The sequence below is a fragment of the Mus caroli genome, chromosome 5 (genome assembly GCF_900094665.2).
Source record: "Mus caroli chromosome 5, CAROLI_EIJ_v1.1, whole genome shotgun sequence".
NCBI classification, from domain to species: Eukaryota; Metazoa; Chordata; class Mammalia; order Rodentia; family Muridae; genus Mus; species Mus caroli.
In genome coordinates this window covers 130,361,058-130,378,695 of record NC_034574.1, presented here as the reverse complement: position 1 = coordinate 130,378,695, position 17,638 = coordinate 130,361,058, and the positions used below count along the sequence as shown (strand labels likewise).

At 47.9% G+C, this 17,638-nt stretch overlaps 1 protein-coding gene and 1 long non-coding RNA gene across 4 annotated transcripts; one reads left to right on the top strand and one right to left on the bottom strand.

The window, feature by feature from the left end:
- The first annotated feature begins 22 nt into the window (after positions 1-22).
- Positions 23-3,814, top strand: LOC110294722. Of its 2 annotated transcripts, none has more exons than XR_002377969.1 (3): positions 23-116; positions 231-256; positions 3,769-3,814. It is a non-coding gene; the product is annotated as an uncharacterized LOC110294722 (long non-coding RNA). The 2 variants fall into 2 exon arrangements; XR_003836663.1 differs by having other exon boundaries at positions 23-120.
- Actl6b (actin like 6B) lies at positions 196-16,068 on the bottom strand. 2 transcript variants are annotated; one of them, XM_021163139.1, is made up of 14 exons: positions 15,941-16,068; positions 15,460-15,536; positions 14,923-15,088; positions 14,504-14,604; positions 6,806-6,903; positions 5,384-5,478; positions 5,210-5,316; positions 4,103-4,192; positions 3,863-3,924; positions 3,256-3,370; positions 3,023-3,103; positions 2,825-2,920; positions 2,530-2,616; positions 196-458 (listed from the first exon to the last, which is right to left on the bottom strand). In XM_021163139.1, exons 1-14 carry the CDS (start codon positions 15,963-15,965, stop codon positions 378-380), a joined length of 1,281 nt encoding a protein of 426 aa, XP_021018798.1. In that variant the 5' UTR covers positions 15,966-16,068; the 3' UTR covers positions 196-377. The 2 variants fall into 2 exon arrangements, with proteins under 2 accessions (XP_021018798.1, XP_029332878.1); XM_029477018.1 differs by lacking the exon at positions 15,941-16,068 and adding an exon at positions 15,817-15,930 and having other exon boundaries at positions 243-458; positions 14,923-15,536.
- Positions 16,069-17,638: the final 1,570 nt, after the last annotated feature.

The window sequence follows — 17,638 nt, the reverse complement described above, 5'->3', positions numbered from 1 at the left end:
TCCTTTTCCGGAGCAGCCCTGAACCAACAACCAGCTCAGTACAGACTCTTCCTGGTCCTTCCAGAGTCCCTATCCCACTAATACCTAAGAAATTCGTGCCCCAGAGTAGGACGAATGTAGGTGTGTCTCTCTCTGGCATCTCACCAGATCCCCACGCCCCCATTCTGCCCCAAAGAAGTCAAACACTTGATTTTCATAAAAGTTCTTTTTTTTTTCTTCTTTCAACTCAGGAACATCACAGTCTAAGAAGATGTAGGTAAGAGAGAAGAGGGCAATGGGAAATGGAGGGTTCAGCGCTTTTGGATTTCTGGCTGGTAGAACGCCCCTCTGGCGTTTCTCTGTGGGTGGGGTGGGTGGGTATTTGGGGGGGGGCAACTTCAGGGGCACTTCCGCTCCACGCACTGCTTCCCTCCCTCCTCGTATTCCTGTTTGGAGATCCACATCTGCTGGAATGTGCCCTGAGAAAAGGGTAACATCAGCTGTCAGGCGTCACCCCACACCTCTCTACACCACCACACCCCTGCTTTCTACTTGCCTTCATGCATTTCTCACCTGTATCCTCCTCCCGGGAGATTTTAGGCTGCTCTACCACTGAGCCACGCCCCCAGCCCCCTCCCTGGGGGTTCTAGGCAGGGGCTCTACCACTGAGCCACGCCCCCAGCCCCTCCCTGGGGGATTCTAGGCAGGGGCTCTACCACTGAGCCACGCCCCCAGCCCCTCCCTGGGGGTTCTAGGCAGGGGCTCTACCATTGAGCCACGCCCCCAGCCCCTCCCTGGGGGTTCTAGGCAGGGGCTCTACCACTGAGCCTGCCCCCAGCCCCTTACTTGGGATTAAAAATGTTTTGTGCATGTGTGTGTGTATTTGTGCCTGTGTTTGTGTGTGATGATTAAGCTAACATGTACATACGGAGTACAAAGGGCAGGGTTTACCAAACCATATAGGTTTGTCACTCTGTAGAGAGGCTAGCTGGCCTTGAGCTTCTGGGGCTTCTCCTCTCTCCTCCCATTTTGTAAGAAGAGGCCTGGGATTACAGACAAATGTTCTCCTTACAAATTGGGTTCTGCGGATCTGAACTTGGGTCCTCATGCCTAGTGCAGCAAGTGCTTTGCCTACTGAGCCATCTTTTCAGCCCTTGTATTTATTTGCCTTTTATTTTGACAAAGGGTCTCAACCAACGGCCCAGGCTGACCTTGACCTTGTGATCTTCCGTCCTCCACATCCAGAGTAGCTGGACATACACCTCCCACCCCAGCCAGCGCCACCATCACCTTTCTGACACCACCAGGCACCTCACTGCTACTCTCCCCTGCTGCTTTTGAAGAGTCCTGTCCTGAACCTTCCAACTGTCTCTTTTCATGGATAGCTGCTCAGCCCCCATGTGAAGGTTGGTGTCTCTGGCTCACAGAGCAGCCTTCCTGGGTGACCTCATTTGTCCCTGCCACTCTCCAGTCTCTTGTTCCCGACTCAGATACCCAGCTGTGTCTTGGTCACTTCCTCCTGAATACCCATGACCATAAACTCACTATGATCCCATAACTGACATCATCAGCTCCCAGCAGGCTTTGCCCAAACCTCATCTCTTCTGGTTTTCTCTCCTCCCCTCCCCTTCCTCCTCTTCCCCTCCCCTCCCTTTCCCCTTCTCTCCCCTCCCATTCCCCTCCTCTTCCTCCCTCTTCCCTTCTTTTTTCTTCCTCCCTTCTCCTTCTGTTCCCTTCCCACAGCTCCCCCTCTTTCTTTTAACAGGCTCTCATGAAACACAGGTTGGCCATGAATTCTGTGTAGCTGAGAACATGAATCCCATCCCCCGAACCCACATCAAAAATCTGGGCGTGATAGTATACACTTGGATCCCCAGCTCCAGAGAGATAAACACATCCCTGGGGCTCGCAGGCTCTGCCTTAGCCTCCTCTGCACAGTCCCCTTGATCGCGGGAAGACTCATGTCGCACCCCTTACCATTGGACCACCATTCTATCCCAAATCCCAGGGTGTCCCCTCTACTCCTCGATGACTATGGCTGCCTTACCATAACCATACCCTCACCAGCCTTTCTCCTGAAGAAGTCCTCAGTCTTTGGAGAGCATTCATTGGCTGCACTTGCTCCAAAAACATTTTGTTTTAAAGAGCTTGGGGTTAGGTAAGTAAAGTGCTTGCTTAACAAGGCTAGGATCTTAGTTCAGTCTCCAGAACCCTTGTAAAAGAGCCATCCTTAATCCCCGAGGGAGGGATGCTGAGACAGGAGGATTGGACTTTACCGGATAGCCAGCCTAGGTGACCCTGTGACTTCCAGAACAGTGAGAGACCCTGTCTCAAGAAACAAGGTAGAAGGTGCCTAAGGAATGACAGCTCTGTTTGTTCTCTGGCCACAGGATCTCGCTGTGTAGGCCAGGCTAGCCTTGAACTTGAGATCCTCACGCCTCAGCCTCTCTAGTACTGGGATTGCAGGCATGCCTAGGTAGTTGTTGAATAAAACCCGGCCACTGTCGGGGTCTTCTTCTAATACCCAATGCCATGCATCTTCTCTCTCACCAGTGAGGCCAAGATGGAGCCTCCAATCCAGGGGCTGAACTTGCGTTCCATGGTGCTGTTGCTGGCGATGAGCTTAAGACGCATACTCTGGGGAAGAAAAAAGGGGCTGGGGAGTGGACATCTAGATTCTGGGGAGGAAGAAGGCTTGGTAGACAGGAGGAAGCCACAGAGACACGAGCATTTCTGTTTAGGGGAATCAGGAGGCATTTGGGATTCAGAGAGCTAAGCTAGGATTGGAATCTGGGTGCCCTGTGTGTGTGTGTGTGTGTGTGTGTGTGTGTGTTGGAGCTCTTACCGGTGGGGTCTTCTGAGAAAGCTCCCGATTAAGTCTGTCTGTGAACCCCTGAAGCAGAGTGTTGCCGCCAGTGACAATGACACTGCCATAGAGACCCTGAGAGCAGGGAGAAGAGTCAGCCTGCAGACAGAACCCCCCTTTTTTTTTTCTCCATCTTAGCCCTAGGTCCCTCTGCCAAGCCTTAGGATCTGGCCTTACCGGGCGAATGTCAATGTCACACATGCCGATGCTGGTGGTGACCACGTGACCCACTCCTAGCATGGTATTCCCGGACAGGCCCTGTGGACAGAGGTGATATGGACTTGGGGCCTCTCCCTCCCTCTCCCCTAGACTCCTATCATCTTTTCCAGACGCCTTCACTACACCTCTGGATCCAAGACTTTAGCCAACCCTAACCCCAACCCCAACTAGTCCCCAGCATCCAGCCAAACCTTGACATTAGAGGGATCAAACAGGCCCTCAGGGATTCGAAGTCGCTCAGCACCGTAGTCTGTGTTGTAGCCATTGGGCATTTCATAATGCACAGTGGGCATTTGTGCAGCTACCCTGCCCAAGAAAGGAGCAAGACTCTGTGTGATGTGGTGCCAGGTGGGGTGCTCTAGAGGTTCCCATGAACCCCAGTTCTGTGCCCATCTTTGTGTTTTGAAATGGGGTTCTCATGTAGCCCAAGCATGCCTCCAACTCAATAAGTAGCAGAAGCTGGCCTTGAACTCCTGGATTCCTTGTCTCCAACTCCTAAGCACTGGCTTTCAGGCTTGTACAACCGTGATCCCTAAGTGAGACTGAACCCAGAGCTTTATACATACAGGCAAACTGAGCTATATTCCCAGTGCCTTCACACACACACACACACACACACACACACACACACACACACACTTTTTGAGAGAGGGTTCTGCTATGTAGGCCAGACTGACCTGAGACTCTCGATCTTTCTGCCTCAGCCTTCCTGAGTACTGACATTACAGGAGCCATAGCATTCCCAGCGACAATCAATCCTACCCTCCTTCCCACCATGCAGTGCTCAGCCCAACTCACTGTTCATCGTAAGGGGAATCAGACACCTGCAGTACGGAGGCCTGGAAGTCTTGGATCACCTCCTGAGAAGCGGGAAGGGGTGAGGTCTGGCTGCCCTCTTTCTCTATCGAGAGCCCCACCCCCAACCCCCAACCCCAACCCATCCACAACCATCCCCTCCCCTCCCCTGGTTATAGCAAGGTGCCAGGGGCTGACAGGGTGGGAAGAGAGCAGGGGAACTGTTTTCAGCTACAGCCTCACGTTACACATGTAGTTATGCCAAGACTTGGAGACTTGGGGTAGCTTCTCCTTCTTCTTCCAGTTTGGGGGGGCTCCCTCCCGTACAGGCTCCTGTGAGGACACAGCCTTTGAGAGTCCTTCCCAGTTGGTGCTTGCCCTGCCCATTGGCACACACCCACCTCCCTAGAGCTCAGACAGCTCTGCAGCTGACCAGCCCTGAGATTATGCTCTGACTCCCAGGAGATAGAGTGGCTTGTTAGCCTTCCCTGACAGGGAAGTGAAGACAGTGACAGGCTGTCCCATACGTGAAACCTACACTGCAAATGTGGTCAGAAGGGCCTGAGCCAGAAGTGGTAGAGTACTTGCCTAGCATTCAGGAAGCCCTGGGTTCCATCCCCACCCAATGAAACCCGGTGTGGTGTTTTCCAGCAAAGCGAAGTAAAGGCTGGAGGGTTGCTAGTTCAATTTAGCTTCTCTCTCTCTCTCTCTCTCTCTCTCTCTCTCTCTCTCTCTCTCTCTCTCTCTCGCATATCTGGGAAGCTTTCATATGATATTCTGGGTTTCATGGCTCTTCATGTTCGTTTTTTTGTTTTGTTTTGTTTTGTTTTGTTTTGGTTTGGTTTGGTTTGGTTTGGTTTGGTTTGGTTTGGTTTGGTTTGGTTTGGTTTGAGATGGGATTTATGTCATCCAGGTCTTCACACAGCCAAGGTTTATGTGGTGCTGGGGATCCAACTCAAGGCTCCTTGCATGCCAAGAGCTTGCTAACTGAAACACATCCCTAGTCCTTGGGGGTTTTGTTGTTTGCTTTTTGTTTTGTTTTGAGACAGAATGGCTTGTGTAGCTCAGGCTGGCCTCCAGCTCACTGTTCCCAAGGCTGACCTTGAACTCCCGAACCTCCTGCCCCCACCTCTCAAGTGCTAGGATTACAAATGTGCCTCTCCACAACTGGTCCTCACACATCTGGTCTCAGTCATGACATGAAGCCTGTTCCCATGCCTGGATAATGAGGACCTGGATCCATGAGCCTTTGGGAGATTTGCTGCATTATCTCCTGGACTTGGGGACTGATGGGTATAAAGCAAATACCAGGACTATGGATGGCATATCTGAGCACAGCACAGGGCCTACCTTGGCTGCAATCATGTAAGGAGGAATGATATCAATAGCCATTTCCTGGAAGAGCTCCCGACACTGCATGGAGATGAAGTCCCCTGCCAGGGGGGACTTGACGATGCCTGGAAGAAGAAGCAGTCTCAGAACCAGGGCTCCCCAAGGCACCCCAGACCCCTGATATGGCCCTACCTTGCTGTAGGACATAGCCATCATGGACTGGGATGGCTGTAGTGTGGGTGGCCCCACTGTCCAGCACCAGGCCTGTGGAGCGTCCATTTGCAAAGCTGTTGTGGGATGGGTCAGTCAAAGAAACAGCAGCAGCCAGTGAGGGAGCTGGGACCTGGGTCAGGCCTTAGTCCTTCTCAGTTCTTTCAGGGTAAGAGTCATCCCAGTCAAATAGAACCTTTGGAGTTTTTTTTTTCCTTTTTGCATATGTATGGGCTTGTCTCTGTGTGTATGTTTGTGTATGTGTGAGGGTTTGTGTATGAGAGTGTGTGTGTGTGTGTGTGTGTGTGTAAGAGAGAAAGTTTGTATATGTGTGGGTGTGTGTATATGAGAGAGAGAGAGAGAGAGAGAGAGAGAGAGGGCACAGAGGCCCAAGGTTGATATCAAGACTCATTCCTGATCACTCTTTCAACCTATTCATTCAAGAAAGTGCTCTCAATTAAATGCAGAGCTCTCTAATACAGTTGGTCTTACTGGCCTCCTGAGCCTGCATGTGCAAGTAGGTGGTCATGCCCACTGGGCAGGTATGTGGATGCCTATGGATCCACACTCTGGTCCTCGTCTTTGTGTGGCAGTTGCTTTCATTGCTGAGCTGTCCTGGGTGGGTTCTGGGAATCAAACTGAACCTATACAAGAGCAACAAGCACTCTTAACTGCTGGGCTTTTGCTTCAGTCCCCTAACTTTTAATATATGTAATGTTCATTATATATAATATTTGCTATCTACAATATTTATTATATATAATTCATTGTATGTATATATGTATGCGTATATATGTATGTATATATATAGGAATGTGTGTGTGTGTATATATATATATATACATACATACACGCACACGCACATATATATGTATATATATGTGTGTATATATATATGTGTGTGTGTGTGTGTGTGTGTGTGTGTGTGTGTGTATGTGTGTGTGTGTGTGTGTGTTCAATTTAAGCCCAGGCCTTGAATGTGTACTTCATTTCCTTAATCCCTTTGAGTGCTGGGGTTCCAGGGTCATGTGGTCCTGTGTCTTGTGGACTCGTTGAATTGGGATCCCTGTAATACCTAGCACAGACTTCAGTGTATCACAAGAAACTTGTCACATGTCCCTTCCTCTTTGGTCCAGACCCAGCCAGTCCCAGATGCTTACTCGGCACAACTCTGCCTGCTGAGACTGACCCATAAACTAAGTAAAATAGGGAAGGGCCACAGATCTGCAACCTCCGCCCCTAGCCCAAGCCTCCAGCCTATGGGGCCTTCTGCACTAGTGAAGTGCTAAGAGGATTCTTCCTACCTGATACTGATCTCCAGGGAATCAGGCCCAGCCCCACCCAGCTCAGCACACACCCCACCCCAGCCCTCCACCCAGCAGAACTGCCAGAGATGTAGGATACGCTGTGAGCACGGCCGTCTTGCATAAGAAGAAGGCAGGAATGTTGTACTGCTCGAACATCAGCTCTGTCAGCTTCTCCCGCTTGGCCCGAGTGTTCCACTGTGAGAAGAGCACAAGAGAAGAGTCCAAATGGAGGCCCAGCCAACATGTCAGTTAGTACATGTGTGTGTGTGTGTGTGTGTGCACACACGTTTGTCCATACTCAGAACAAATACACTCTTAGAAACAAATACATAGACATTCTTATATACACACACTTCACATGTATGTATGTATGCAGATACACGGTTTCACAGACATAAAACATCCCCATACACACATTCACATACATTTTACATACATGTACACAAGCATATGCACACACATGCATGCACATACATATATACACATAACTTAGACTAGAAACAGTCAGGGTCCTTGGTTCACATACACCTGTATAATGTCAGAACTATAAGAAACTTTATTTGATTTTATTTTCTCACACTGGGGATAAAACCTGAGGCCTGGTGCATTCAAGACAAGCACTCTACCATTGGCCTGTGCCTCAGCCCTATTATGTTTTGTGCTTTATTTTGACACCAGAGCATCCCAAACTTGTCTCAAATTGTTGATCTTCCTGCCATAGTCTTTCAAGTGTTGGGGTAACAGGCACACACCATCTTGTCTGATGAAGAATATCATTCTCCCATTTATTTCTTGGGTTATTTAGTGTGTGTCTCTGTCTCTATCTCTGTCTCTCTCTGTCTCTCTCTGTCTCTGTCTCTGTCTCTCTCTCTGTCTGTCTGTGTGTGTGTGTGTGTGTGTGTGTGTGNGAGAGAGAGAGAGAGAGAGAGAGACAGAGAGAGAGAGAGAGAGACAGAGACAGAGACAGAGGGAGAGAGTAGTCTGTCAATCTGTCTGTCTGAGGGAGGCCACTCTCGTCTCTCTTTGAACTTGGAGCTCATCAACTTTTCGAGGCCGCAAGCCCCAGGGAATCACTTGTCCCCAGCGCTCAAGGCTCAAGTCATCATGCTTGCAGGCAAACACTTTACCGGACTGAGCCACCTCCCTGGCCCCTGGTTTTTTGGTTTTTGTTTGTTTGTTTTTTAGAAAAGATCCCTTGTAGCCTAGGTAGCCTTGAACTTGATACTTAGTTGAGGGTGTTCTTGAACTTCTGATCCATTTGCCTACATCTCCCGAAAATTTTGATTAGCAGCATGCCAGAAGTGGAAGCCACAACCTCTTGCATGCCAGGCAAGTGCTCGACCAACTGAGCTACAGCCCTGGTGCCACACAGATCCAGCCTTGGCAGAGCTGGATCCTTCCATGCCTGTTCACTATCCACCTCAGTCTCTCCTGAGTTGCCAGCTCATCCTTCATCCTCATTCTTCCTAGTTATCTCAGATGCTGGAATGCCCGGGAAGATGCTTTCTGGGTAACAACGAGAGACTGAATACAAATATCTATTTTTCCCCCTCTCAGGATTCCAGCAAAAACAGAGACATTTTTAAAAGACAGAAACCTACAAAAGCCAGCAAGCACAGTGGGGAAATGCAAATCTAGCATCATTAGTCACTGGAGAAATGCAAATTAAAAGCATAATGAAGTCCGACTTCACACCTACATAGACAATGTTGATCATTAAAAACCAGGAAGGCGGGGCTGGTGCAGATAGCTCAGCTGGTAAAAGTGCCTGCTGCCAAGCCTGGTGGCCTGAGTTCAGTTCCCAGGAACCCTGTGGTGGATGGAGAGAACCAACTCCTGCAAGTTATCCTCTGACTTCTGCATGTGTTCCATGGTATCTGTGTCCATACAGATACACAGTAAACAGATAAATGTCCCTCATATAAAAAAAAAAAAAACAACAAAGCAACAAGCCAGGAATGAGGGCACATGCCTTTAATTCTAGCACTCAGGAGGCAGAGGCAGGCGGATTTCTGAGTTGGAGGCCAGCCTGGTCTACAAAGTGAGTTCCAGGACAGCCAGGGCTATACAGAGAAACTATGTCTCTAAAAAAAAAAAAAAAAAAACAAACAAACAAACAAAAAACAAAGCAACATGCTGATGAAACACTGGGACCCTCGCATCTCTGGTAGGACTGTAAAAGGGTTCAGCCACTGCAGAACGGAGTTGTTGGCTTCCCAAAATATATAATAGAGACGTTCTAGAGGACTCCGTGGCTCTAGTCCTGGTTATGCACCCAAAAGAAGAACAAGGGACTGGAGAGATGGTCGATGTTAAGAGCACCTGCTGCCCTTGCAGAGGACTCAGGTTGGGTTTTCAGCACACGCATGGCAGGTCACAATCTGTAGGTATCCTATGTTCTCAACTGACATCCACAGACACCTAACACACACATGGTGCACACACATACATGCATGCTAAATGCTCATACACATAAGATAAATAATCTCTTTTTTAAAAAATGAAAACAAGTACTAGAGGAAATCTCGGTCCATAACGGTCCATAACAACACCTTTCATGACAGCTGGTGGGTGGATACATGAATGGATGGCTGGATACAGAAACTGTGGTATGTCTTTGAAGGGGAATATCACTGAGCCATAACAGAAAGCGAGGTTCTGAGTAAGTATTACGACATAGATAACATAAAAAATATGCTAAGTGAATGAGTGCAGGTACAAGACATCAGACAGCTCCGTGGCAGAGAGCATGCTTGGCATCCCAGTGTCTCTGCTTCTGTCTCCAATGACTACGAGAACACTGACACAACATGTCCTGTTGTATGGTGATTGCTTCTTTATGAAACAGCCTGAGTAGATGTCTGTAGAGGAACAGAGAGCAGCAAGGCAGTGTCATCCCAGCACAGAGGAAACTGAGGCAGGAGGATAGTGACTTTGAGCCTAAACCGGGTTCTGTGATGAGTTCCAGAACACACAGTAAACACTTTAAGTCATAGCTCCCTTAACTGTTTATCAGACTCCGTGTCCTGGGGCTGTGCTCCACTCAAGCTCCCCAACTTGATCTTTCAAAGAGAGGATCTGAGGGTCCCTGAACTGGCAGCACCCATGCCACAGGTGGAAACAGCACATGATTCTGAGAACTGAGTGGCACTGTGGGTTTTTAAGCCTCCCTGCCCCATGTCTTCACTGGGCTCCCAAAAAGGGGGAGGAGGAGGAGCAATCAGAAAAATCTCCATGGTAGAAATATGTGAAGCCATATTTTAAAAAAAATAGAGAACTTCCTGCTCTTGCACATGACCCAAGTTTGGTTCTCAGCACCCACGTGAACCAGCTATATAACTCCCGCTCCAGGGGATGTGACATCTTCTGGCCTGAGTGGGAACTTGCACAGAGACACACTTGCATACACATAATTTTAAAATGATATAGATCAATCTTACAAAATAAAACTAACAAAAATAAAACAAATATTTAAAATGTTGAAACAATCGATTAATTAATTCACTTAAATTGTAGTTCAAGGCTGGGGAGTTGGCTCAGCACATAGAAGCACCCGTTGTGCTTGCAGAGGATCTGGGTTTGATTCCTAACGCTCTCATGGAAGCTCGAAACCATCTGTAACTCCATTCTCAGGGCATCTGAAACCCTCTTCGGACCTCTGAAGGCACCAGGCATGCATGTGGTACACATACATACCTGCAAGCAAAGTACTCGTACACATAAAATAGTTTTAAAAAACTAAAAAATTTCAACTTAATTAAATTTTTTTCAAATAAAAAAGATGCCAAAGCACATTTCTCTCAAGACCTCAAATAACCCGATAGCAGAGAACACAGTCAGCAAGCCCCACATCCCTTCCATGGGGCTTCTCATCAATCCTTTTCAGTGGAAGCAGGCAACCTACTTGCAGAAGTCTTCTAAAAGTCTCTAAAATAAGATGGATGCTCCCAAGACATGGCAGGAGAAACAGTGTGGGAGAAGGAAGATTGCTAACAACAAACTAGTGGATATCTTTAGTAAAGGAGTGTGATATTGGACCCATGAAACAAGAGCAGAATGCTCAGAAAGAGAACACTTGTGGGGATGTGTCTCAGTGATAGAGCTTCTGCCTAGAATCTTGCAGCTCTAATTTCTGTCCCCCAGCATCCCCCAGGAAAATAAAAATAACCTCCCCATGTTTTTAGGCTCCAGGCATTTAAAAAGAATGGAGAACCAGGAAATGGTGAGACACCCCTTTAATCCCAGCACGTGGGAGGCAGAGGCAGGTGGATATTGGTGAGTTTGAGCCTAGCCTGGTCTACAGAGCGAGTTCCAGGACAGCCAGGACTACACAGAGAAACCCTGTCTCGAAAATAAAACCAGTGAATAAAAGGAGGAGGAGGAGGAGGAAGAAGAGGAGGAGGAGGAAAATAATAAAAAGAACATTCCTGGAGACTAGAAGATCTTGTGGAGATTAAGAATTCAGGAGCAAGCCAGGCAGTTGTGATGCATGCCTTTAATCCCAGCACTCAGGAAGCAGAGGCAGGTGGATCTTTAAATTCGAGCCTGATGTACAGAGTGAGTTCCAGTACAGCTAGGGTTGGCTACACTGAGAAACAGTGCCTCGAAAAAAACAAACAACTCAGGAGGTGATATGATGAGCTCAGTAAGATGGCTGGACTATGAAGTTAAGGCAATATCTTGGAAGTTAGGGGAACAAGTAACAATGGAAAGCAGAAGGGAAAACGTACGAAAATTCGAGGACCAGCTCCGGGGGCACACAATATGAGTAATGAGATTTCCCTGAAGTGGGAACAGAGGAAATGGAGAAATATAAGTAGTAAAAGCCTAATTTAATTTGTTTTTATTCGGTGGGCCAATGGGTTCTTGTGACCACACTTGATGCTAGTTTGATTCCCAGATCCTACATGGGAGAAGAGGAGGACCAAGCTCTGCAAGCTGTCCTCTGATGTCCACTTGACCCTCAGACACCAACACACAGAAGTAAGAAACACAGACACATGCGGAACCAAGAAACACACACACAGAAATAAGAAACAGACACACAGAAATAAGAACACAGACACACACATGCAGAAATAAGAAAAACACTCACAGACAGGAACAAGAAACACAGATACACATAGGTAAGAAAATGATACAATTTTCTTTCACTTAATTGAAAGGCAAAGATTTCCAGAATAATTAATGAAATGTGCCAACATCTCATGTGCAAATCATGGAGAGGTTTTAAACCACTTAGAATTGAGTGAAAAGTCTAAATACCCTCCATGGAAAAAGAAACCAGTAAGATGGTTCTAGACTTCTCAATATCAGCATTGATTAATATTGAACATCAATAGATATTCAAGGGCAAAGGAAGGAAATGCTTACAAGATCTGAAGAAAAATGTTTTGCAACCTAGAGTATGATACCTAGATCAATTATCAATTCAGCGTCTCAGAAGAAATACTTCCTGTGATCAAAGATGATTACTGAAGGCTCTGCGTCACGAAAACAAAAGAGTGACTCAAGAAAAGGAGTTCAAGGACTGGCTGGAGAGATGGCTCAAAGGTTAAGGGCACTGGCTGCTTTTCCAGAGGTCCCGAGTTCAATTCCCAGCAACCACATGGTGGCTCACAACAATTTTTAATGAGATCTGATGCCCTTTCTGGCCTGCAGGGATACCTGTAGGCAGAACACTGTATACATAATAAATAAGTCAGTAAATAAATAAACAAATACATCTTTTTTTAAGAAAGAAAAAAAGTGAATCAAGTAAGTGAAACATGTTTCTCAGAAGAAAAACAAAGAGACTTTTCTAAGTGGTCCTGAAGGAAGATGCTAGTATAACAGCTATTTCCTTAAACCAAAGTGGAATGTGTCAGTGGACTCCAAAAGAGATTTCTTCAATAAGATGAAATTAGTAAAATGTATCATGGAATTGAGCAAACACAACCATATCTGACGGGCAACTTAGGGTTACATTGCTAAATAGAAAATGAGGTAAAAACGAAATCTGGGGAAGGCAAAAGTTGTATAGCATGAAAAAGTAACCACACTTTACTGCCTGACTCAGCTCTTATTAGCCTGCAAAATATAAAAGAGTATAAACTCAGAACTCTTTTCCTCCCTCCCTCCCTCCCTCCCTCTTTCTTTCTTTCTTTCTTTCTTTCTTTCTTTCTTTCTTTCTTTCTTTCTTTCTTTCTTTCTTCCTTTCTTTGTAAAAAATATAGATGTACTTAAAGGTGGGAAAATGAGAAACACAACATTACCTGGTGGGGTGAAAAAGAGCTAAATATTTATCTTTCATAGTATAAACTCCTGCATACTGCATAAAATAAACGAACACAAGAGCCAACAAGAAGGTTCAGCCTGACAACCTGAGTCCAGTGCTCGGAGCCTATATGCTGGAAGGAGAGTAAGGACTCTTGAAAGCTGTCCTTAACCTCCACCTTGATACTGTGGCACACTCACCTCTCCTCCTCTCCTCACCCCTAAACACACACATACACACACACACACACACACACACACACACACACACACCAAAAATAATATGTCATTTTTTCAAATGCAGAGAGCTAGGCAATGGTGGCACGTGCCTTTGATCCAAGCACTCAGGAGGCAGAGACAGACAAATGTCTGTCTGTAAATTCAAGGCCAGCCTGGTCTGCAAAGCTAATCTCAGGACAGCCATGGCTACACAAAGAAACACTGTCTCAAAAACAAACAAACAAACAAACAACAAAGCAAAACAAACAAACACAGAAAGGGGCTGGAGAGAAGGCTCAGTGTTTAAGAGCACTCTGGTCTTGGCGAGACCTGAGTTCAGTTCCCAGCACCCACAGTGGGTGGCCTCTAGCTCTAGTTCCATGGGCTCTGATGTCCTCTCGTGGTCTCCATGGGCATTGCACACATGTGATGTTTAGAGATATGGATGGGGTGAGATCTGGTGGTGTTCACCAGTCAGCACAGCCCTCAGGAGGATCTCAAGTCTGAGGCCAGCATGAGCTACACAGGGAGATCTTGTCTCAGAAACAGACAAATGGAGCTGGCAAGAGAACTCAGTAGGTGGAGACACTTGCCACCAAGCCAGACCACCTGAGTTTAATCTCAGAACGCACAGGGGAAAGGAGAGAACCTGCAATTTGTCCCTTGCCATATGTGTGTGTGCACACACAAATAAATAAGCAAACAAACAACAAAACGGGCAAACAAAACATATATATATATATATCCAAACTGAAATCCTAGCATGAAATGATCCATTTAAATCCTACCCCTAGCAGAGGACCTATTGTTAACTGGTGGCTGCTGAGAGAGGAAGAGTCAGCTTTCTTCAGAGATGTGGTCTCTCGATGTAGTCACAACTGTCCTGGAACTCACTATGTAGTTGAATATTGATTTAAATTGCTGATCCTTCTGCTTCTACCTCCTGAGCTCTAGGATTACAACTGTAACTTCCCCTCCCCCCTTCAGTAGCGAGGCTTGAACCCAGAACCTTTTGCACACCAGGCAAGAGCTCTCCCAACTTAGCTACATTGGTAATATGCGTATATATGTATAACATGGACCAAAAAATGTGTGTGTGAACAACGCAGGGCAATGGAGTGGATGGAGCTGGAAGAGAGAAGGCGGGATGGAGGATAAGCCAGGGAGGAAGGGAGGTGACAGAAGATGACAGTGTGAGCAGGACGAATCTGGAAAGGGAAGGGAAGTGACAGATAGTGGCGACTCCACATTAAAGGTGATGGCAGAAAGGATGTGTCTCCAGGGACTCAGGGCTGGACGTGGGTCTGGATGAGGCACTCACCGGAGCCTCCGACATGAGTACTGGGTGCAGGTTTGGCTCGGACTTGACATGTTTGCTGTAGGTATGATCCAGGATGGCTCGGAAGCACTCCCAGTCCTCAACTAGGGACAGAGGACCAGCGTGGAGAGATAGATGGGAAGGTGGGAAGGAAGGCAAGGATCAGAGACAGGAAGTAAAGGAAGGAGGGAGGCCAAGTCTGAAGGTAGGTGAGTCCAACTTCTGCTTATAAGCACCACCCCCCCTTAAGTTCCAGAATTCTAGGGGAACTGGTCTGAAATCCCAGCAGTTGTAGGGAACAGTGAGACCCTTGGGACTTGGGCAGCAGCAAGCAAGGTTCTGTGGGTATGGAGATCGGCAGCCACACACTGGGCGTGGGGCTCCCAGTCTGTTTCAGAAAGTAGTGGGTGAGGGTCCCTTACTCATGCCATTCTTGAGGGGCGACATGACCTCCGCTCCATCCCGAGGCACGTGCAGGGCATTGGTGTCGATGTGGAAAATCTTCCCTTTCTTCTCTTTCTCCCCCTCCAGCTCCAGCCCGCCCCCCTCTTCTGCGGCCAGCAGCCCCACAGTGGTGGGGAAGTCAGCCTGGTTACAAGGAGCATGAGCAGGGAGCTAGATTATTCCCTTCTTTTTTGGAGACAGGCTCTCACTGTGAACCTCTGGCTGGCCTGGAACTGTCGCTGTAGACCAGGCTGGACTTGAACTTACAGAGATCTGCATGTCTCTGCGTCCAGAGTGATGGGATTAAAGGAAAGCACTACCCTGCCCAGCTGGATCATCCCTGCTAGTCCCTGGTTCAATTGCACTCAAGGCCCTCAGCCACCCCCGGGGTTCTTCCCCTGTCTCCACTCAGGTGAGCTACTTGGATTGACCTGTGCACATTTGTTCATAGGCCGACCCGCCTGGCAGAGGGTGTCCGAGCCCCTGGGATTTGGGGAGGGGACTGGAAGGCTCACCTTGGGGCAGTCCTCCCCAGCGTACCCAGCTCGGACTGAGAAAGAGCCAATGTCAAAGACGAGCGCCCCCACCTCATCTGTGCAAGGAGACAGGCTTGTGAGGAGACCTCTCCCAAACTGTCTCCCTAAATAGCTTGGAGAGGATTCTGGGGTTATAGCCACAGTTTGAACTTCAGCGGGGAGTGGGTGGGAGATCCACCTGGACTTCAGGGCGTTCTGGAAGTAGAGGGTCAAAGCCACCACAGTTCCCTCTTGCCTAGCGGCCTGGCAGGGAAAAGAAAGGTCCAGGGGCCGGGAGGCAGTGCACACTTGGGAACCCCAAGAGAATGGAAAGCAGAAGTAGTGGGAGACCCAAACCTCAGACTGGACCTGATGCAGTACGGAGGTGACAGGCCCAGGGATGCTCAGGGCTTGGGACGCGCGGGTTCGGGATGCAGGGCTGTAGACCAGGCCGAGAGCCCAGTGCCCCAGGCCGGCTCACCTCCGCCGTAGACGCCCCCGCTCATAGTGCCCTCTCTACGCTGCTCGCGGCCCGTGGGCGGCGGCGGGATCAGCACCGAGGCGGCAGGACAGCTCCCGGGATCCCGGGCGGGGCGGGGCGCAGCGGCGGCCAATCAGAACACTGGATCCCCTGCCCCCAACGGCGCGGCCGATTGGTTATGAAGCGAGACAATAACCCGGCTGGGGGCCGCTGCTTTAAAGGTACAGCCGCTTCTTCATTCCGAGGTTGGGAGGAGGCGAGGGTCCAATTGCAAAGACTATGGACACAGAGAAAAGAGGAAAGAGATGGAGACGAGGACTCCACAGGGCAACGGATGGAATGGGACCTTCTGATGACATGGGACCCTCGTTTCTTGGTCTTTTTTATTTATTTATATTTTTACGCAGGTGAGGGAGGGGTCTCCTCTCAACCAGCGATGTCCATCCTCAGACTCCTGAGCCAGAGTCTACTGCATTCAGTCTAAATGCAATCACAGAGATGAGGAGATGGGAAGACTGAGGGACCAGAGGAGTATGTCTCTCCATCTCTTCCTGTGTCTTTTTACCTTTGTCTCTGGGCTTATTTATTTATTTATTTATTTATTTATTCATTTGACCAGAATTGTCTCAAACTCAGAGAGAATTCCATGCCGCTGCCTCCAGTACAGCACACGACTAGATTTTCCTCTTTTTTTTTTTTTTTTTTCCAGACAGGGTTTCTCTGTGTAGTCCTGGCTGCCCTGGAACTCACTCTGTAGACCAGGCTGGCCTCGAACTCAGAAATCCGCCTGCCTCTGCCTCCCAAGTGCTGGGACTAAAGGCATGAGCCACCACTGCCCGGCCCACAACTGGTTTTTCTTTTATTTAAGACAGGGTCTCATGTAGCCCAAACTCAAACTAATATATATATGAGGATGACTTTGAACTTGTGGTCTCTCTATCTTCACTTCCTGAGTACTAAGATTACAAAGCCTATGCCAACACCCCAGTTTATGAGGGTCAGGGGATGGAACCCAGGCCTTCAGCATGTTAGACATGAACCGCATCTCCAGCCCCTTTCCTTCATCCTTCAAAAATGGTGGCCATTTTTCCTTTTTGACTTTGTACATAACATATAATATACATGTGAGTGCACATGGCTACATATAGGCACCTGGCTAACCTAGCAAGCCTTCTTTTTTACTATTTCTAAATTTTGAGATTATAATCTATATGTATATATACTTAAAGATTTATTTATTTTATGTATATGAGCACACTGTTGCTGTTTGTCTTCAGACACACCAGAAGAGGGCATCGGATCTCCTTACAGGTGGTTGTGAGCCACCATGTATTTTGGGAATCGAACCCAAAGCCTCTGGAAGAGCAGCCAGTGCTCTTAACCACTGAGCCACCTTTCCAGCCGTGAAATTATAATACATCATTTCCTCCTCTTTTCTCTCTCTCTCTCTCTCTCTCTCTCTCTCTCTCTCTCTCTCCAAATTCTTCCATAAACCTCTCCTTGCTCTCATTCAAAGTCATGACCACTTTTTTTGTGAATATGTGTATGTATTCTTACATAGAACTTGTTCGGTCTGTATGTCACTTGTATTATGTTTTCAGAGATGACCATTTGGTACTGAGTGGCTAACTGGTTTGTTCTTCCCTGGGGAAGATTATTTCGCCTGCTCTCAGCATTCTAGCTAGCCTTCTTGATCCA